General features: G+C 46.2%; 1 protein-coding gene across 1 annotated transcript; it reads right to left on the reverse strand.

The window, feature by feature from the left end:
• Positions 1-1,379: 1,379 nt before the first annotated feature.
• LOC135399660 (larval cuticle protein A3A-like) lies at positions 1,380-21,353 on the reverse strand. The gene is made up of 2 exons (XM_064631395.1): positions 21,278-21,353; positions 1,380-2,682 (listed from the first exon to the last, which is right to left on the reverse strand). Exons 1-2 carry the CDS (start codon positions 21,323-21,325, stop codon positions 2,287-2,289), a joined length of 444 nt encoding a protein of 147 aa, XP_064487465.1. The 5' UTR covers positions 21,326-21,353; the 3' UTR covers positions 1,380-2,286.
• Between the last annotated feature and the right edge of the window lie 1,996 nt (positions 21,354-23,349).

Here is a 23,349-nt window from a genome sequence, read left to right on the forward strand (position 1 = left end):
TTCGGTCGTACTTTTCTTTCAATAGGAGGCAGCGAACAAGTGCCCGTTCGTTCAAACCCAGCCCTCCCCTTCCGATTTGTTTCGGTTTCAGTCTGTCTACCAACGCCACGATGACGTTTCATCTGGTTGAGGTCTATTGCAAGCACCTCACAATGACAGCTTTATATTTTCTTTCGCGGGACCCGAAGACTTCTACTACCAGCGGCATGGCCGTGTGGGTAAAACCATCAGCTATCGTTGGTGGTCTTCCCCTGAAGCCGGCCCAGGACGCATACTAACCCCTGTCCCTCACTCCTTCCTGCTGTCCTCTCTCCATCTGTCCACGTCTGTACGCCGCTCATAGTCACAGGTGCTTCGCGGCGCTAACACGAAACAAAAAATGCATGTACTCCGCGAAGGAGTACGGTACAACCTATACTGTTAAAATATAACTTGGCCACATTACACAGCCCGGAGCCGACAGCCCTTCAGCCTCTCTCGTGACTTGCTGAAAACACGAGTTGTGTGCACTTTTTTGGCGAAACACCGCATTACATCGTTATTCATGTAGTTGCTGTTGCTGTTTGGCAATAATGTGAAATGCAAAGTGTCCAAAACAGGCGTATGCCTCCTGTTATCAATAAATCGGGAGAGACAACGATGCCACTCGGAACGGTTGTCTGTGGGAGCTCTTCATTTGGCGAAGAACAATTTTGACAGCGTATATACGATAGTTTCACAATGGGTCGGGGCGTTGGGCAGTCTTTTCTTCTTTGTATAAACTTCTTATTAACGCCGCGAAGCAACCGTTGCTATGAGCGTCGCACAGACGTGGACAGGTGGCGAGAGGACAGCAGGAAAGGGTGGGAGAGAGGGTGGAATGGTATGTGTTCTGGGTCGACCGTGTGCAGTCTGCTGGTGGCACAACCTGCCCATTGGCATGATCCGTATAATTGTAGACTATAACCTAATGAATATATTGCGGCATATTTTAGTGTCGCGTGTCTGTGTGTGTGTGTCTAACGTTACGTCCTCTCAGTCAATTCAATGATCCTATCAATCCCCTCCACTAGCTGTCATACGATACGCCAACCTTAGCATGTTGCACACACACACACACACACGCACGCACGCACGCACGCACACACACACACACACACACACACACATACATACATACATACATACATACATACATACATACACACACACACACACACATACATACATACATACATACATACATACATACATACATACATACATAAATGGGATGATGATGTGGTGGGTTATTCACCGCCGTTATGGCGGTACACTGCATGTTGAAGAAGCTCGTAATGCATATTCAGGGTTTTATTTATCAACATATCAACATGATCAAAATAAATATCGTCCGACGCTCACGAAATATCACAAGCAATAGCAGTGTGTCAAACAAAACAACTGACTCCATTGCTCCCTATATTTTGAAATAAATTATCATAAGCGCTTTCAAGGTACTGGCTCTATAGATATGTACATATGCTACATTTTTTTTCTTCTTTCACGACGAGAGTTCAAACCACAGCAGTGCTTGGTTGATGTATGCCGCGTAAAAGTACGTAAATAGAGGGACATTTCGACAGACACTAACCCTTAATCATGAACAACTTGACCGTTCACGGAACGTCTCACTGTGAACATGCCTGACAACACATCTTGGCACCATACAGGTACAGCACATGGAAAGAGCGCAACATGGAACTCACACTTCCCACTACGACCGACACAGCATTCACACACAACATATGTACAAACCACGACCTACTAGATTATAACGACCATGTCATGATCAGGGACCCCTATGAGGAGCACGTCCGCACGATCCGCTAGGGGCGCTACTCATCGGCACGCGAGATCTGCACCACGATTGGACGATAGAAATTTGAATTCTGAACGCGCGGAAGCGTATGTACGACTACCGTAGCAGACGACAGCGATAGCTCCCATGAAAACGCGTAGAATGATGATGGTAATCAACCTCAGAATGAAACATCTGTGGAAAACCCACCGCTTGTACAGAAATACTAAGGTAAGCTGAAGTACAAAGTATTGTAGAAGTTGAGGAAGCAATAACTGGGACGATGAGTAGCGCCACCGCTACCTTCCAAAAATGCGGCGCTGGGAAGGGGTGCCTACGACATGGTCGTTATAATCTAGTAGGTCGTGGTACAAACGAAGAAACGAAAGTCAAAAAGAGCAGCCCCGTCAGGCAATCTTTCACGCACTCGCAGAGTCAATTATAAGCTATTCCACATTCAGGTCCTGTCACGCGTCATCCCTGTCAGGTTTGGGTATAAAAGGTGGCAAGGGACCCAGAAAGGGCGTATGAGGTCGCGTCACTGTCCTTGTCTTGAACTTTGGGATCTCCGTCTTCGTGTGGATGACGTGAAAGCCTGACTCGTCGGCCACGTACTCGACGACGCGCAGGTACCCGTTGGGATCGACGAAGCCGTAGCGTCCGCGGACAGTTCCGTCTTGGGCCCGCTCTTCCTGGCGGAAGTGCTGAGCTGGATCGTCTCCGGTGTCGTAGCCGAACTTGTATGTTCCTTTGCCGGCGTGGTCCTGGACTTGATATTGGACGCGTTTGCCTCCAGAAGGAATTTCGTTCTGCAAAGCGTCTGCGGCTTCCGCAGCGGCTCTGCCGTACAGCACTCCCACAACCTGGAGAAGAACACCATATTCTACAGTGAGTTCTTGAAAGTTGGCGAACGTCACCGTCATCAGATTGCAATGCTTTATAACAAGAATGTATCAAACTTCTGGCAAAGCACATACTACATGGGGTAAATTCGCCAATAATCCTGGCGGTTACCGTGGTACAGGGAGCATCCCAGTGAAGTCTACTGAGGGATGCTCGCATGTTTTCTGTGGTGAACGAACAAATCCCAGAGCAAGAGGGTTAGCACACCGCTCCCTCTCCTGTGCCACCATCATCTCTCCCCCTCCCCCTCTTCTCCCACCCCTGGGTGCATCCAGCCGCCACTTCAGAGTAGGCTGACCGCACCTTCCCCCTACATCGCCCCCCCCCCCCCCTAAAGCACATACTCGGCTCCGCGAAAGCAAACATATATAAGTGTCACTCATAGCAACGGCACACGAGTGTAACATAAAAGCACGAGTAGCATGCAGGCAAACTGGTGTAGATTCGAATAAGATGACATTGCCTTGAGTTTGAGGGAAGACACTTGTAACACAAAACACAAAGTGCACACGAGAAAACGCGTGAGTCTTGTCCCGTGCACTTCGTGTATTTTCTTTTACCTTCCCTCACAGTCTCACACTCATAGAAATGTCACCCCATTCGGATGCAGGCTTTTTTTGTCACTTTTAGTTCATAATAATAATGTATCAAAGATACCAAATAGACACCAAAGATATCAAATATATTAAATCTGCAAACGCTGCCGTCGTTCAAAGCACACCGTGAGGAAAGTTACGATCTCACATTCACGAGCAGATACGATTTAAAATACAGGGTGTGTGCAGAAAAACATGACCCGCATTTTTACATGTAACTCGTTGTCTACTTAGCCGAGGAACTTCCGGTGGCGCACGACGGCGTATTTATGCGTGCGAAAGCTACCAAAAGATCCTGGAAGCCATACTCAGTGTAAAAAAATAAACAGAGCGCGAAAACATGGGCTTCCATGCATTAGAATAGGGCGTCATGACAGTGCATGGTAGTGCATTTCGGTCTCAAGAGAGTTATGTGCAGGCACCGCTAGGGGTACTGCCGATGAGCATCCATGTGGGACATCGTTTCGATTTATGCACCGATAGCTCCCCTAGCGGTACTTGAACACAACTCTCCTACGTGTACCATGTTGCCCTTTCACATACACCCTGTTGTCCACCATGTTGCCCTATTCTGATGCACGGAAGCCGACGTTTTCGTTGTTCCGTTTATTTTTTAAGCTGGGTATGGCTTCCACAATTTTTCTACAGATTTCGCACGCATAAATGCGCCATCGTGCGCCATCGGAAGTTCGTTAGGTAGGCAACAAGCTATGTGCCTAAATGCGGGTCATGTTTTTCTGCACACACCCTGTACGTAAGTAACGGGGGACAGATGCTCGTCGCAAATCAACGCTGCGCAACCTGTATCAGCTGATTCTATATCTCTCGAAAAGAAAGCGTTGCTCACCCGAACACCTTTTGTGCGTAATCTGATACTTACGCGCACGAACAAACGTGAAACTATCGCGTTTAGCAATTTGAAAATTTGGAACCTGTGTTCTAAAGCTTCGAAACATGAACCAGTATTTAACATGCATTCAACGACTTTTATGTACCTGTCATGTCACTTCTTAGAATGTAAAGTCAATGGGATAAGGTATCGCATCTGGCGATGAAACGCCGCAAACGTCATCACCAAAACAAAGATGTTGTTAAAATTTCACATCAAACAATCTGGGTAGTTATCGCTTACTAAAGTTATTGAGATCTATTTCAATTTTCACGTGCCATTAAAAGTGTGTGTTGCTATTAACAAGAACAGCATCTTGTAGAGACATGCTGTATTGCAGCCAGTTTATAGCGAAGAAAATAAGGATATCTGCAGCAACCAAAAGATTATAGAATATAACAAGGTTATCGAGAAACTCCATGATAAGAAAAACCTCATTCAGTGTGAATATCACGCGGCGGAATCACCTTTAATTTCTCTCGAGACTGGAGAAATATTTTGCTTAAGAAAAAAAAAAAAAAAAACGAAACGTCTACCTGACGCGCGCTAGAATCTAAACTGGACGACGCATAAAAGAAATAAAAGTACAGCTTCAATGGAGAAATATTTAATGCCTCCCCGTCATGGAAGTCTCACGTAACAAGATCGCATAACTCAGAGCCCCATGCAGGCGCTAATCGAATTTCCTAATCCCACACGAGGCACCTACTCAAATCGCCGCCTAACCCTGAAATAAGCGCCATATCAGTCACTGGGTGTCACACAACTCTTTTCCTTCCCCCTCCGTATTTCATCTCTTCAAACGGCGATCCGACAGATCTCCTTGACCTTGCAGACTCCCTCCTGGAGAGTTACTTCCACTGCAGTATCTCACAAACAGTGCATTGGTTTCGTTTTTGCTGGATAGAGCCAAAAAAAGGGCGATTTTTCACGCTGCTCTTAGATTTATGCGTGGCGCCGCGCTGCGGCCATGCCGTTGTCGTCTGCGGTGGTCGTACTGCTTGGCGGCGTCCATTCCGATCACGCCGTGGTTCCACTCAGGCGAGTTCAGAAACCGGCCGATGCGTTGGAGGGGGATATATTTGTCAAAGTGACAGCGAAGATATTTCGTTCCCATAACGTTCGCATGCTTATACACTGTATAAGGAGCGCCATTTGGGGAACGTTCGACTAATGGAGCGAGGGAGTCGTATGGCCTACGGTCATGCCCACGTCATAAGTGGGAGAGCATGGTGTGGAGGCAGCTGTACACTCAACCTCACCGCATAGCATGCTCATGACCAACCAATATTCACAATGATATCGCTGTGTCTCCTTCTCACTTGTGGCCGAGCAGGACAGGTCACTATACGAATGAACGATATCGATATTTGCAACAGTTTTCCTAATTATCGATATTTTATAAATGTCGATAATAGTGAGTTTTAGTAGACCGCTGATAACGTCACCATTAACTTACCGGAATCAATGACAAAGAGCGTGTGTGACTCAGAATCTTATCGGCTGATAGGGTGTGTTAGACGCGCGCTCCGGGCAGCCAGTAGCGGTCTACTGACACTCGCTATTAGAGAGTACAGGGTTTTAGTATATCGTACGCTATAGCCTTTGCGTACGTAAGAGATAGCGTTGATGGCTCTTCGCAAGCCCAGAACAGAAAGAGAGCCTCGCGCAGTGCGCAGAACCACCGACGCTATCCCTTACGTACGCAAAGGCGACAGCGTATACGATGCAATAAAACTCACTATTATGTTGAATACCGATATCGATATACGCGTCGTTAAAGTATCGCTGTTTTAAACTATGTTTATACTCGGTCTCAAATATCGAAATTTATCGATAGTCAAAATTCCGATGCTCTTGCACCTCTACAGGCCACCAGAGTGCTCCAGGCAAGAACCCTAAAGCATGGCTTGACAAACTGTAGAGTAGCGCGTCCATCGGTACCTGACGCGCGTACCTTCAATACAGTCGTTATTTGCATAATACAACTAATGCAAAGAATGCCACTACTTGCTTGCTTGCTTGATATGGGGTAGGGAGGGTCGGCCTTCCTCGCGGAGGCTGATCCGCATGACCCGGCCTCACCGGAAACTACCCTCGTCAAAAGCGCCCGAAGCGCTCACGGTAAAGTTAAGGTAAAGAGCTCTAGCGACCAGTATGATGACATTGTGACGGCTCGAACCAGGCGGCAATAATTCGAAGGGGATGTTGTAACTTTGACTGTTCCTAAAGGCGCTCTTTGTTTTAGGTTGCCCGGAAGAGCGTGAGTTGTGGAGAGGCAGGTTAGTCGATCACAGGAACTGGGGGTCTCATTGTACGGAGGCGGCCTAACCAACTCACAAAGCGCTCTTTACTGACGCAACACCGCGCTACAGTGTCTCCTACAACGTGACAGTTCATTCATACCAACTGCCGCGTGCAGGCTCTGCTTTCGAAATGCGCCATGTAGGCCTGGCTATGGTGGAGGTTGCCGCAAGGTTGCCTCTTGTACCTTTAGCAGTAAGCATGCGTCTATAGGCGAGTGAACGGGCGGAGTCCGTTACCGCGGAGCATGTTTGCTAGGCCCCTATTGGTCCCCTGTATTTTGAGGGTAGAGTGCAATTGTGCTGCTGTTGTTGTTGTTGATGATGATGATGGTAGTATTTAATGCGTTCTTTGCTCGCTCCGCAAGGTTTCGGCGAACGTACGCGCATGTGTTCGCGTTCGCATATGTACATGCAAAATATAACATAATGCAATAAGTGCCACCTGCTAAATTCTCGTCCCGTTGGTCACAAAGACGAGAATAGTCCCAAACGGTTGATAATTGATTCTTCTGTGTATCGTTAAAGGTACTATAAAGCAGTCGAGGTGCAACCTGATGTTTTGTGTGCCCTGAATTGTGTACGTCCTCAGGAGTTAAATGCCGCAAAATTTTCTCACATAGACGTTATAGCTCCCGAAAAAATGCAAATTTAAATCTACTGACAACACTGTGGCGAAGCAGACCGACGAAACGCCAACTCCGCCAAGTACGGCGGCGAAAATGTCTCATGCGCACGACTCTGGGCCAAACAGAGTGACGTACGATAGCAGCGCCACGGTGCTGAAACAAGGCCCAGGTATAGATGTTTAGCTACGGAGTGCAAGATTCGGCTTTTGTGTATTTGCTTTCACACGAATTACATTTTCTCAAAAGGTAGCATTTGCAAATCCCAACAGGAAAGCCATCTGTTTATCGGTCTCCTTGTTTACAGGGTTGCTTGACAAATTGAGGACTTCTTCCCACCAGGCGTCGCCCCGATATTATTGACTGCGTTTTTATTTACCAATTAAAAATACATAGAGTAAACTCCTGCGCATATTACTTGTTGTGCTGAACCTTTGAGTCTAGAACTCTCACGTCATGCTGATTGCATAGGTTCCACCTCGAATGCTTTATAGTACCTTTAAAATTTCGTACTTGCTGTCACTTTTGTGAAAGTTATCATTGAGAGCTGATACACTGCAGTATTGGTTATACTGACTGTTGTCACACTGAACTTTCGTGCGCTCTTTGATGCCTCAATGATAATTGCCTGCCTAACTGACTGACTATAGTGAATGAGAGTTCATGTTTCTTAATTTTTTTTTATTTTTTCATCTTCCCTTTCAGCGGTGTAGCGCTGCCAGTGGAGGACAGCTCAGTTGTTGTGCTTGTATACATATGTACGGACCAGCAGGCAAGGCTGAAAAGTGCCCAGGCCATAACTGAACGAGTGAGAGTGATACGCGCGCTCGATGGAAAATCATGCGCGAGATACGCGTCGTAACGAAACGTCCACGGCGGCGCTCGTTGTCCATTTCCGTCGGCTGCTACACATAACTTTAACTTAATTCTCATATCTCACATCTAATGTTTCGCGTGTCATGGGGAAGTGTACTGCTCTTCAACGGTGAATCACCCCGTGTCATAGTCGCGACTTATTTGTTGTTAACGAAAGGAAAGTTAGGTAGCAAGCGAGCTGCTGGTGCTGAGTATGCTGAGCTTGCAGCTAAGTTTGAGACCGTGTTTGTGTTTGTCTGTTTTTGTCCCTACCTCGTCTCGGGTTTTCAAGTCATGTATTTGTTGTTGTTGAGGTTGCGGTTGAGTTTGAGTTTGATTAAAGAAAACTGAAAAGATGAAAAGGTAAAAATAGAAAGACATCACCCCTCCCAGTCGCCGACCTGTACGTGCATATGCGTAGCCACATCCCCTAGAAGTGAACTGAGATGCAAGAAATTAACAGGAACGGGGAACTTGACGACACATGCCTAGAATGCGGTCCTAAAATACAGATTCCATATATCTCACTGCTCGCAATGAAGTTGACAAGCGCTGACAACGCTGCATATCTCTTCCCGGGTTCCCATACACCCAGCACCTTGACTATATCGAAGGTTCTATTGTCCAAGCGGTCTAGAGCAGACTTCAATGTAGCCGTCGTTGTAGTCGTGTGTGCTTTCCAACGTGTGCCACAGTTTCAGTCCTCCATGTTCTTACGCCCGTTGATGCTTGTCTTGTGTTTGTCAGTTTGTGTATTCCACCATCAGAATAGTTACTTTCGACCATGTTTAAAAGAAGGTGTATGCAGTGGCATCTCAAGAAGCTGCCGACATGTTTCAAATAGTCCAGCGCCAGTTCGTCTTCCCGGGTCTCCTCACCCCGCTTATTATCATTAAGCGCTGTCATTTTCATCTTCGCGCCAATCCAGACGTTGCTCAGTAACGCGATGTGAATTTGTTGCGACGTGATGTCAACGTGATGGTGCGGGAAACATCACCCCTTTTACAAATGTCCAGCTAGCTGCTCCAGAGTATTCACAACTGACTGCTCATCGGCCGCTTGCAATTGACGGTGAAATGATGAAAGGAGGGGGAAGAATATGAGAAAGCGAGAACAAATCATAAACGTAAAGGGAAATAGATCGTACGTGCGTGATGTTACTAAAATGGTCGGGCATGTTGTACTGTTTTCCAGAAGTTCCAGTGACACGGGTAGGCGTCAAAACTACGTTGTTTTTTAAAAAAATTCAAAACTATGCGGGCCGGTTTCGTTTTCAGAGCGCAGATGTCAATTCGAGTGACCCGGAAACATTATATGGCGTCGCAGAACGCCCGTTACGTACCTTGAGGATGCCATGGCCCAATTACCGCCTTGGGTAGTGCATGGAAAGTCCCAGCGCTACCGTATTCTTTACTTTCAAACTACCAAATAATGTACCAATCCACACCGAGAACGCATGCTGCGGTCATCGGCATTTGTCAATAGGGCAAAGCGAGATATATTTTTCTCCTTAAGTATCTTCCATCGCTGCCACCCAGTATAGAGTAAATATTTCGGGCAGGGATGGGCAGTATTTAAATACATTGTAATTCAAATACTATTTAAAATATAAATACATGTATTTATATTTTGTATTTAAATACAGACTTGAAAAATGTATTTATAATTATATTTAAATACCAATTTTTGCGTATTTATTCTTGTAAATACTTTGTAAATACTCCTAAATACAATATATACTGACTCATATCTTAAAGTTGCCCTCCATTTGACCTTTCCGGAAGAAGAGAGAGTTTGGGGCGCAGTTATGCCGTGTTTGTGCTACCATGCGCATACGACAAAAAATTTTAGATGGCAAGTTTTTCACTGTTGTAAGCATTTGTTCATCGGCACATGTGGAAATGCTCTTCTCCTTTGCGAATCTGATTGTACGGCCGAAGAGAAGATGCCTAAGATGCAATATTCGAGAAACTTCTAATATTAAAATTGTCATGATAATCTAACAAATAAATGCTATTGTTCATTGCTGATTTGTTGTTATGATCATGGTTATTTCTGTAATTCCAGATGACATTTTCCTCACAGTATTTATGGTAGTAGTTACGGTACTTAAATACTGTATTTATATTTTGTATTTAAATACTCATGTTGAAAAGTATTTATGCAGAGTATTTAAATACCTCTTTCAACAAAGTATTTTTTATTTATATTTAAATACTCAAAAAATGTATTTATGCCCATCCCTGATTTCGGGAGGGGTTCTACGGGAACTTCGCATCGGTGGGAGTATCTGACCGTCGTGTTCCCCCTCCCAAATGCACTATCAATGGTATGATTTCAGGGGAGGAGGGTTGAGCCAACCGTCGTTCAGAATGACATCACTCTCTTTGTCGAAAATGGGTGTCATGCGTCTTTTTCGCCTCGCCCCTAGCGGCGGAATATCGAAGGTCCTATTTTAACCCCAAATAAACATGGCGACGCTTTTCGGACTGGCACGTCGCGTGGAAAAGTAGAGAGAGAAGACTGAAAGAAGAATGGGGAAAGAGTGAAAGCGCACCGTAGTTATTACGAATACAAAAGCGTCGTCGAGTCGCGGCCTCAAACGTCCACGTGACCTTGAAACCGATTATCTCCCGCGAACGAAGATGGCAGCCCCCTGCAGGCGGCTGCGCATGCGCATTCCCTTAAGGGCGGATCCCATAACACGCGACATGCAGCAAAGTCGATGGCGGCGCCACCACTCAGAGCGACAAGGAAGCTCTGTCGCGGCTACAAAAGCTTGAATCTACTCCCCGTAGATACTGCAAACGTGTTTTTATTATCGATGTATTAATTTTCGCGAATTTCGCGACCGCTAAAATTTCACGAAAAATTGTACTCGCGAACACAGCTTGACACATTGATCCCGCAGAAGGAAACAGACCTGAAATCGCGAAATTAAATACTCGCGAATAACTTCCCAAATGCGATTCGCGAAAATTAATACATCGCGAATAAAAATACGTTTGCGGTATTTGTCGGATATCGCCAGAGACCGTTGCAGGCGTGCGCCCAAACCCGCCAGATTTGGCTGCATCTAAGTGGAGCGAGTGATAAAGCACAGAGATGTGGGGCAACGACGTAGCGTGGGTGGCAAGTCAAATTTATTAAAATGAAATTTCGAGCTTGTAGGTGGAATCGATGGTGGAATCGATGGGCGCGTGTGACCAAAATCTGTTGCACATTGCGTGGAATCGGGTAGAACTGCTCGGGTAGAACACCAGACACATATATCATAATAAACTTACAGTATTGTAAATTTTTCTCGGTGTTTATTTTACAGCGGCGTTTCAATCGAAATTTCCTGATATTTGAGACAGGTATGCCGTATAATCTATTGAAAAGTACGAATTTTTCTCTCGCAAATGTATAGTTTTGTCGCCAGCTGCTGTTTCCTCTCAAATGGATCGGGAAGGTGCACCCGTGGCAGCGGCGACAGCGACAAAATCGGCAGCGTGTCGCTTGTCGCGTGTTATGGGATCCGCCCTGTACTCGGGAAAATGTTCATTGCCTGAAAGAGCCGTACGCCTCGCTGTCTTCTCCGATCAGAAGTGACAACTGTATTATTCGACTCAATGGTTGGCCCAGACCCCTTGCCATGCGGTAAACAGCATAAAACGCTGAGAACCAACCACTACCCCGGAGTTAGATCGACGTGTTCCCTGACCTGTTGAAATGGAAAGCCGTAGGCAGTTATGTTAAAGGTACCGCGAAGAAGAGTAGAGGTGCAATCTCAGAATATTAATCTATTCGATAGCCTGAGCCCTCACTACGCTTATGTCGCATCGTTTGGCCCCGATTGCACCCAGTTCTCTTTAGAAAATTAAAATTGAAAATTACGGGCAACACTGTGTCGAAGTGGTCACCAACTGCGCGCATTGCTCGTCAGATACGGCGGCAAAACTACATTGCTTGCGCATAACACTGGGTCCAAAACGAAGGAAGTTGACTAGGTGTCGGCTACGTAGCCATGAGGAGAAGCAAGTAAGTGGGCAACATAGATCACGGTTGCTTGATGAAGTGGGGATTATCTGCGCCCGGAGCCGTTTTACCTCAATTTTGGTAGCAAATTATAAATAATCAGCGTTTTCTGTCACCTGTATAATTTGTTGCGTTGGGTTTACATGCAACGAACTGTTGAACGACGTCGTTAATATGAACTGCCTATCCGCGTTTTAAAGGAGTGTTATCCAAGAGGTGTTAAAGGGGTGCTGTCCCCGTTGAATGTAAAAAGCGGTTCTTTGCACCAGTGTGAACCTGCATTCAAAGTCTTACGGATTAGAGAGTGATAGAAACGTAGAAAATTGGCACCGCAAATACAGAAAGCTCACTCGGCACTGACACGACAGCAGGCGTCGCCGCCAATGAGGCAGCTAGAGAGAGGTCACGTGCTTACGGCTACCAATCGTAGCGGCCGCAGCTCTGGGGCCTCTGACGTCTGTGCTTTACTCGGGCGTATGTTTGACGGCTTGTGTCTCGCCAAGTACGACATGCAGACGAATAATTCTTTCTTCCTCAGTACTCTGGAGTGCAGTACGATGCGTGCATGATTTAATGAACCAGATCTATCAAAGTGTCGTAATCCCTTTAAGGTACCTTTCAAAGGTACTCCTTAAAGGGGCTACGAATTCTACCAAGCTACTGTGTCGGCTCCAAACGGCGATTTTAACTTGTTGGGTGTGGCACCTTTTGTATAAATGAATCTGATAGGTCCGTATTTTCACCACATACAGCACGCTGCTAGTCAACCACCATCCCCAATGACTACGTCCTCGATCCTGATTTGTTGGTAACGGGAGGCGGAGCCTATTATTTAACCATTATGTACGGCATTACGGCTACAAAATAGGCCCCGCTTCCCGTTTTCAACAAATCAGGGACGAGAACGTTGTCATTCGGGATGATGGTTGGCTAGGAGCGTGCTATGTGGTGAAGTTCATTTTTAAGAGTGAAGAGCAGAACGTCATGTGTACCTCCGCGTTGGAGTCTGATTGGGTGGTACAATTCTTCAGATGACGTAACAATGGATAGAGGAATCTGGATGGAGGTACGTCTACTCGCCCGTGTCCGAAAAAAAAGTGCGTTTTTGTATTAACGCACTTCACGTTATGAAGGGGAAGTATTGAACAATAAATTGTAAATAGAATTACGAAGCGTAGAAGAACAATATTACACCTATTACACCCGTAACCAAACACCTGCAGATAGGAGTTCCACAAATCAGGAATGACAACCTCAGCCTCAGCGTGCTATGCGGTGAAGTACCTTTCTAAGGGGGTGTAAACATGCTCTAATTACTACTTACTACCTTTTTAGGTGCGTAGTACAAATTACAATCATGCGACGTACAGCTACGCAATCGCGGATGTTTGTAAATTGGTTTTCTTACTTATTTATGGTTAGCTCAAATCTTATTCAGTCCATAGGAAACAATCGAAAGAATTTACAAAACAATCGTCTATTGACCAAGTCTGCCGACCCTGCTTTCAGAGGGCAACTGGCATGCTATGATATAGTAACTGTTTTCTTTTTTCTGCTCTCATTACTCATCGCAACACATGCAATGCTGCCTAGGCAGTAAGTCTGTGAGTTACTATGTTGGTGTTCTGTTATGTTCGTTAACTTTAATTAGTATAACGTTAACTTACGTACTTAATTTATTATAACTTTAATAATTTTCCTACAACTATGTGTATGCCTGTAAATAACTTACGTTGTATTTACGTTCGATGTTTTGTTTTTTGTTTTTTTGCCCTGCATCCCTGTTCCGAAAAAAATGCGTGACCAGGAAGGAGCTTAAATTGAGGCCGAACCTTCCCGAAGGCTACAGGCATCTTTGTATCTTCAACTCGAACAATGAAGGCAGTGAAAAACCGATAAGTTTTGCCCATCATATAACGGTAATGTTCGAGGCACCCACGTGACAAACCAGCTATTGTTTATGGCACAATGAAACAATGCTATATCGAAGGGCACTGGTGCGCAGCTGCATGAACCAAACACGACTGTGATCCCCCACAAGGGCTTACTTTCGTGCGGATAACGACGTGGTCACGTGGTATATTTCTTCACGGTGCACCGAAAAGTGTTGACCTGCAGAAGATTGGTCACCTGGACTTGCTCGACGGAACAAGCAATAGAGCACATCAAAAGCAAACTGCAGAACCGATAGAGCGTATCATTCATCAATTAATTAATAATTGGGTGTTTACGTCGCGAGACAACTGATATCATGAGCGACGCCACAGCGGTCGGTCTGTGGATTGCTTTTTGCCCACCTGAGGGCTCTTTAACGTGCGATGAAAGCTCATCACACGGCACCCCGTATTTAACGTCCCTCGCGGAAGACGGCGTGTCTAAGCAACTTGTACCCTGCCACCAAGTTGCTGGCGTCCTCGGCCGGGTTCGAACCCGCGATCTCGGGATCAGAAGCCGAACACGCTACCGACTGAGCCACCGAGGCCGGTGTATCATTCATCATTACACTGCTAACGTTGCCATCTTTGCCCCTTTTAGAAAATCCACCGTCTAGGTTAAAGGCGTCTCTCCATCAAGTAATATTTCACTCCGAGGTGATGAATGGTCAAAAAGTTTTGTCTAAATAAACTATTTACCTGTATTTTATAATCTAGATATAATCTATATAATCTAAACTCCTCGCCTCGGGGTTTCGCCGTCATGGATATTTATCACCAGCTTGCTTGCTATACTTAACCATCCTTTCACAATCTATCCCAGTTAAACTTTTCCAGAGTCGTTTGTGCGCGGACATCTGTCGATGGAATCGCCTTTCTGATTCACTTACATCATTTACATACCTCAAGCGAAGCGTAAGAGCATTCCCGTATGCCCAATAACATCTTCGGTATGGTTAGTGTTCATCGTCCGTCGCTTTAGGCTGACATTAATTGCACGGTGATCGTGCAACTGCAGTGGTGGCTGGGTTAAAATGCTATTAAAGTCAACAGGGACGTTCACAACTTGGCCCTCGATACCAAATTGACCTCCTCCGTGTAGTAATATACGCAATCCTGGCGGGACAAGATGCGCACGGTAATGGGATTCAGTTGTGGTAGCTCTTCGGGTATTGGTGGATATGCGAATCCATTCCTCCTCGAGAGGAGCAGTAACCTACGATGCTGTATCGACACACTACACGTCGACGACACGGCGGAGTCCGCACATCTTCCTATGGAAACCGCTTCACTGAGCTGTCCTGAACCTTCGCGATCACCATTAATTCATTCTATCATATCAACCTCTTTGGAGTAGGGTAGGGTCCTGTGGCCACCACGGGGAAACATCCCACGTCATCATCACGTTTCCATCATTTATTGTTGTTGTCGTTGTTGAGCACAGACTCCCACTCGAGTCGCACCTTCTTGACATCATTAGCGGAACACAAACGATGACATGTTGGGCACGTCGTTCCAAATGGATCGCTCACGAATGGCCGTTGAAACTGAAGATCCGCTCCAGCATACGGCACGGAATTGTCTCTAGTTGCTCTCTGCTTTCGTTTAGCCTGCTTGGCGCGTCCTTCTTCCCCTTGCAATCGACGAAGCAAAAGACGTCGCTCTCGCTGCTCGAGAGTCACTCTTGTGCGTTTCTCTCACTGCACATTTGCTTGCTTTCTCTTCTGCTCGATCTCCTGTTCGTCACTTATAGAGCCCGCGCTTTCTTTGGTCGTCCCATGGCCACCTCTTGTATTAAAACACAACACACATAACCCTGGTGTTCTGCTGTGCCGACCACTCCTCAGCCCACAGACACGCGGCCAGATACCGGTCCGCACCACGAACCGTTCAGTGAGTTCGCCCCCTGCTATCCTAAAGCAGACGCAATAACTGTATCATTCGACAGCAGCCGCATAGCCGGATAATAGCAACCATTCGTTGGTGGTATATAGCCGAGGTCGTGCTGCAGTCTGAAAGGTGGAGGGTTCGAATCCTACCGCCGGTTGTGCTGCCTCGGGTTTTCCCTATATAGGTTTCCCAGGGCCTGCTTTCCAGACGGATGTCGTCACCGTTCCCCATGAAGTCTGCCCAGGACGCATATTAACCACTTGTCACCCACTCCCTTCTGCGGTCCTCTTTCCGCCTGTTCACCTCTGTGCACCGCTCATAGCTGCAGTTGCTTCGCGGCGCTAATACGATCAAATTTAAAAAAAAAGTATCATTCGGTGCAGCGGATGGTGCAGAGCCTGCTACTTCGGTACGCTCGCATTTAGTGCAGTGAAGTTCTGTATTTAGAGTGTAGACGTGCAAGGTTCCTCCTGTGCTCCATCGTCGGGTTCTTCACCTGTTCATGGACTTCCTGTCGTCCACTGGATTGCTCCAGACGCTTTAGTTCTTTCTTGTGTTTTCATCTTTCCTTCATCATCTTCACATAATGTTCCACGTGCAATGGGGTAGGGTACAGCACCACCGCGGTGAAGCGCCCCATCTCATCGTCGTCATTTATTGTTGCTGTTGTTGTTGTTGTCTTACCGAAATACGAGTATCTCAATGCGATGCAATAGGCAATTGCAATAGGCACATGCAATGAGATGATGATGAGCGACGTGTGCTTAAACGTGCCCTCACGGTTCATGCGTTGTCAACTTTGTCAGTAAGCATGGGCACAAATATCTTTTTTTTTTTTCAGCGGCCGCCTTACGGGACGAAGACATCCGGAATGTCTCGCTGATCGGTTGCTTAGATGATGGTTTCCGACGCACGAAAGGGAGCGTTTCGTCTGGTTCAGCTTTCTCTTCATACTCGCGGACATGATGCTGTCAGACCACGCGATGGTCGCTCTCATGCAGGGTATTGTCCGCCGCCCCCTTGGGGGTCAGTTTAAAAAAAAGAGAGAAGTTAACAATGTAGTTCGTCGTAGTTTCATGTTGCTCCCATCCAATGTACTTCTCGTGGCAAACGAAGAGACGCAGCGTGAACGGTTAATAAGATTCACGTACATAATTGGTAGAAGACATGTTGAAGTCGTGAAAGGGCGCTGGGTAAGAGGCCTGCTCTTGTTCGACAAACTTTACAACGTTCACTTACATCTTTTCTTCTGGTCACGCAGGAGGTGACATAATTTCAGCACCTTACACAGTCAAACTCCTTTACAACGAAACTCAGGGGACAGCAAAAAAAATTTGCAATAAAGGTATTTTCGTTAAAAAGGATGTCTATTATTGGACCTATAGGGCTCCAGCGGGACCGCAAAAAAAATTTGCTGTAGTGGTATTTTCGTTAAAAAGGTGTTCGCTATAAAGGAGTTTGACTGTATATCCACGTTCTTTACACGATCGTTCTGGAGCAGCTGTCAGCAGTTTATCCAGAATCACAGACATGGGAGGGTGGGGGGGTAGAAAAAAATGGACGTCATCATTACAGCGATGTTGTACAGAAAAAAATTGGGGTGTCTCCAAAAATTTGGAGGATGTTGGGCAGGTCACCATAAATCACTGGTAGCTGTTCTCGCGGGAGTGTACGGGGCCTGCATCTCGATATTTTTCTCTACTGTCATTATCATCATCGTGCCAACACAAGCCAGACACGAAGCCTGACCGCTTAGACAGGGCGACGTAACAACTAAGGCTCCGCCAATCACGACCGTGCCTTGGGCGGCCATATAGCTATGGAGACGAGCCATCATAAGCCACATGGACAGCCACTTGTAGCCAGAGGAAGCCCGCGTTTGAAATCGTCTGATTGACGATTGACGGACATTCTGTCTTTATATGTCCACGTACGAAGCAGCGAGAGGAGGCATCGAGAAGACCTTCTGCATCTAGCTAACGTTGGCTGTACGCACGAAGTATTCTACCCTTTTAGCGAAAGCGATCAGCGGTGACACACATTATGGTATAGATGTGTATTAGCCCATCTCCCTCCGAAATTCGAAGTGGTCGCCCCGTCACAAACATGGTGACTGACGTAGGCAGCATATGCCTGAGTTTGGGGCGAATACAAGAGGCGACGAAAAAACGTACAACACAGCAGGTACTCAGCTCAGGGGTATACGGTACTCAGACGCCAAGTTTACACTAACTCGCTCGCGTAATCCTTTCATGCTCGACATGGAGCCGGTACTCGTTAATTCCTACCATAGTGAGCAACTCTTATACCTGCCTGTCATCCCCACATCATCGTCATCATGCATCTCTCTCTCTTATACCTGCGCCACGCGGTCATTACAAATGACTAGACCTTCTAATGTCATCAGAGTCCCGAATGACATTATACACGAGGGTCGTGTTTGTTTGTAATGTATTTAAACGCCATGATGTCGATGCCGCGCGCATTTGGAGCCGTCACGCGTTCTTTTGCTTTTGTCGGTGAAAATTTCGAACTTTTCCTGTCGTCGAAGAACACTCGCGTGAACTCAAATTACGAAATAAATAATCTTGCACTATGCAAAATGGTTTAATACGAGAATAAAACTGTTTCATCGGCGAGTGAGTTGTGGCTGTTTCAGCGATTCGTAGGAATCGACTTGGCCAATTCAGAAGGATTACATATTATCTAAAGTACATTATAGACGCAGAAAAAGGTCCTGTAGAAAATGGTGGCTATTGCGGTGTTAGGTTTTGGGGCGTGTTTCACTCGCTATATACAATTCTTGTAGGCCGCGCAATCCTACACTGTTAAAACCAGATAATTATGTTAATAAAATATTCTGAACAGCACGCTCCTATAGATAACCGCCATTCCGAATGATGTCATTCTGACTCCGGATTTGTTGAAAATGGTAGGAGCCGCCTATCTTGAATACATTATGCATATCCAATTTAGACACCACCTCCTATTTTCGACAAATCAGGAGACAGAATGATATCACTCAGCATGGTGGTTGGCTAAAAGCGTCAAGCGTGGTATGTGGTGAAGTTCTCTTTTAACAGCGCATATATACGCAGTTACCGCATCTCTTACTAGCGAACGCTATTTTTCGTGAAGTTCTTCTTCACGATTGTCATTTTGTCTGATACACAATGTCTAAAACAACGCGAGGTTATCGATATTGATGATTAAAATGAAACATATTAGATGTTACGTACATCAACATTCCACGAAGCCAATAAGTGTAGACTCTTAAAAGTGAACTTCACCCCAGAGCACGCTCCTAGCCAACCATCATCTCGAATGATATTGTTATCTGCCCTGATTTGTTGGAAACAGGAGGCGTACCCATTTCATGTGACAATTATGAACAGCGTAAGTGTCAAAAAACAAAACAAAAACAATCTCGTTATATATAAAAAAAACTCGTTATTACAAAAACAAAAATCGTTATCTGCCCTGGTTTATACACACACCAGGGCAGATAACGATATCATTCGGGATGATGGTTGGCTAGGAGGGTGCTATGCGGTGAAGTTCATTTTTAAGAGTGTAGGCAACAACTACACTCTTAAAAATGAACTTCACCTCATAGCACGCTCCTAGCCAACCATAATCTCGAATGATATCGTTATCTGACCTAATTTTTTGAAAGCGGGAGGCGTACGCCTTTTCTGTGACAATTATGATCAGCATAAGTGTCACAAAAAGGCGTACGCCTCCCGTTTTTAACACATCAGGCCAGATAACGATATCATTCGAAATTATGGTTGGCTACGAGCGTGCTATGCGGTGAAGTTCATTTTTAAGAGTGTACCATAACTGAAGCGAGTGCAGAAATGCTGAATATCGTTCTTGGTGAGACCACCTCGTCGGACGTCTTATGAAGCAACGAACAAATGTACTGCGTTTTTCTCTATAACGCACGCGCGTTACACGTGCGAAGAAGTGTCGCGGAGTGACAACGCGCGTTTAAGTTCAGAAGATCCGTTACTAAAAAGCCGTCATATCACTCTATAGCCTCGCACCTTGAGTCCTTCGTTTAAGTGTCGCGTCCGGGATAAATGAGTTACAGACGGCGAGCACGACGATCTGCGCGCACAGGCATCGAACACCGACGTAGTGAAGTGAGCCCTGGAGGCGTGCGATTGCCGCCGAAGTGATTCTGAACTTACACTAAGGCGCACGAAACATTACATTATATTACAAAACTTACAGTACAAAAATAAAAAATAAGGCGTACACATGCTGTTTTCAACAACTCGAGAGACGGGAAGATGCTACTCTGCATGATGATGTGTTAGGCAGGGAAGGTCTGTTTAAACAGTGTACGTGCATAGTCATGTTCATGCATCGCGGGTGCGTCTTTTTCTCCCTATATTTGCTCACTAGAGGACAACATAGTGTTTGCAACGTTCTATAACCTATATAATTTCTTCGGGTCACGCTTTCGTTTAACAACAAAAACTTTTTTTTATAGTCATATTGCCGGAAGACTATATTATAAAGTTCTCCTTCAGCAATGAGATGCCCGTTCTTAGTCAACAAACGGGGTTTGATTACTGTGAACACTAACGATGACAATGTAAACTTTCTAGTTTCTGTTCACGATTAGCGCCGGTATTTTCACTTCCGTTATGGGCATTATACGTCGTATATTTTTAAACTTGCGGTATTTTTTCGGAGATGCGCGTTGAGGGCCGGAAAATACCTACACCCGATATGTCACATTTAAGTGTACCGTAATTTCACGCGTATTAGCCGCGGCTTATGCGCGATTTTTTTTCTCATGGGCGCTGTGCGGCTTATCCACCGGTGCGGCTTATCTTTTTTCTTTTTTTTCAGGTATTTTCCCCATACACTGATTTTAACGAAAGGGTCGACAGTGTCTCTGGAATAGCACTGCCCTGCTGATGCACGAACAGTGCCTAACAGGGATGGGTCCACATTCGAGTAGATTGCCCCCATGCAGCTTTAACGAAAGTGGTGACAGTGATTCATGCCTTCTGGAAGAACACTGACCCATCAATACATGAAAAGCGTCCAACAAGGGCACATTCCGATCTTGGTAGAACTCTAAAACTGACCTCCTTTGTTGTACACTATGCCGATCCCGGAGTATGGACCACAGGGTTTACGGCATTACTCCAAGGTCTCCTTTGTCGCACATAGGAGTCGTCTCGTATTGCCCGCGGCTTATCTGCGAGTCCGGCTTATCTGCCGGAAAATTTTCAAAACGTTCCTAAAACCGCGTACTGCGACTTATCTGCGGTGCGGCTTATACGCGTGAAAATACGTGTAAAATACTGTCGAAGCTATCGTGGCAACGCTTTCATTTCAGCTATTCACCGCGCTGTCACACGCACTCAGTGGAGCATCGCACGGTCGTCTTCCGGCAGAGGAAAGTAAAAGGGAGCTCACCTGCAACGTGATTAACAAGTGGAGCACGTTGACGGAAGGAAGGGCCATCTCGGATGATAAGCTGTTAATCCGGCAAGTGAAGAAGAGCTCTCGTGTGTGAACCATGTGGGGTCTCTTATAGGCCCTCCCCCGCAACCTCTCCCTCCTTCCGCCCCACCGGAGAGAGGAGGTGCCGGTGGCCAAATCGGAATTTCCGATGTTCCCCCGCGAACTGACCGCTGGGCGTTGCGATCCCACGCACTCCTGCAACCACCGCCACTTTTCGAAGAATCTTTGGTTCCCGGCGTCGCTGTTCTTTTGTTGCGGTGCCAAAGGTCAGGTTGGTCTAACGGGTACACCGCTAATTTGTGCGGGGTCGATGAGGGTGCTCGACTGCGCTGTTTTGCGGCATTTCTATCGTTTTTCCCTCTTTCTTTTTTTTTCTTTCTCTGTGTCTTTGCTTTGTGTTTGTGTGTGAAATGGGAATTGACTGTTAGTAAGACGAACGAGCCGATAATCTGTCAACGGCTTTCTGTTTTGTTTTCTGGTTCTCCCGCCAGAGTTCTCGTGATAGACATCCTCGCGCGTGGACCCGTTTAGACAGCGGACAATGTTTTTCGTAACTGACAATAATTTGGTAACAACCAATCAAAGTAGCATAATTGAAAATTACAGTGAAATTATTTGTGAAAAGAAAAGACCACCACTGGCATCACACCAGACCCTCTAAGAACACGACTGAGCATAGGACTGAGCATAACAAGCTGAGGGCCAACAATTAGAGTCTTTCACGGGCACGGACCCCCGACCCAGCCCATGGGGCCGTCCGGGCTTCTTATTGGCTGTATGCTCCGCGCCGGACCGACACCGGGCCGACAAAATACGCCAGCACCGCAGGCCGGGCGGGACCAACACAAGACGCTGGCACCGCTGACCGGGCAGGGCTCGGGCCGACCAACATGTTTCCGAGAGCCAGGCTCGGCCGGGTCACACAGGTAATTCTACACAATGGAGGACTATTTTGGTTCATATCATCACGTACTTGCGTCATTCCTGTGCATATAATTGCAAAAACAAGCAAAGGACACTGTATTATGCCTACGATTCAACATTCCAGAACATTATCAAAGCCACTTCACATTGCTCCTGACTCCTCACGTATTTCACAATCACGTTCAGAAAGCTTGGTGAGAGGGGCAGAGATCGGGAGAAGGAGTTTGTCGACAACATCCTCTACCTCCGCAAAGGCTTGGTAGTGTAACGATAACGCGCTTGCCCGCGCGCGTTCTGGATTTCATTTGGTCTCGTGCTGTTGCGGTGTTAAACCGCCAGCACTTGTATATCTGTGGCCTTGTCTTCTGTTCTTATAAATTTACTTATAAATTTGTTTGATAAGCGCTAGAAACGCGTACGTCACGGCTGGAAACACTAGGCCAGGCTGTACTCGCTGAGTCACCAGGCCGGGCCGGGCCGGGCCGGGCCGGGCTCTACTCACTGGGCCACCGGGCCGCATAAAAACATGAAGGTGCGAATGATTTGGTTATCGCTTCTGATTCGAGGAGAGAGGGGGGCGTACGCCTTTTTGTGTCAATTTTGATATATGGTAATTCACACAAAAAGGCGCACGCCTTGCTCTGACAATGGTTGACACACAGCGTGCTATGCGGTGAAGTCCTTTTTCAAGGGTGAAAACGGGAGTTTGTTTGTGACGCTTAAGCAGTCGTTTTAATTATCACACAAAGGCGTATGATCCGCGCTTTCTGCAAATCAAATGTGGTACCACTCTGTGTAATGGTTCACACCCCAGGGACGCCAGTGTGTTCTTGGGGGTTACGTTAATGGCTACAAAAAGGCGTTCGCTTCGATCCTTCCACAGACCATGTGAGAGTGCAGTAGTTGGCCTAAGCATGTTACGCGGTGAAGCTATCTTTTAAGAGCATAAGAGCATTTTAAGGCTATACAGCACGGCAGGTGTACCATACACATATGGAGTACTGCTTGAGCTCTGTTTCGCTGTTTCGCTGTCTGTACTCCCTAATTACCTGGGACATGACTATTCTCTTATGACATTACTCTGGATTGATTGATTGATT

The sequence above is a fragment of the Ornithodoros turicata genome, chromosome 7 (genome assembly GCF_037126465.1).
Source record: "Ornithodoros turicata isolate Travis chromosome 7, ASM3712646v1, whole genome shotgun sequence".
NCBI lineage: Eukaryota > Metazoa > Arthropoda > Arachnida > Ixodida > Argasidae > Ornithodoros > Ornithodoros turicata.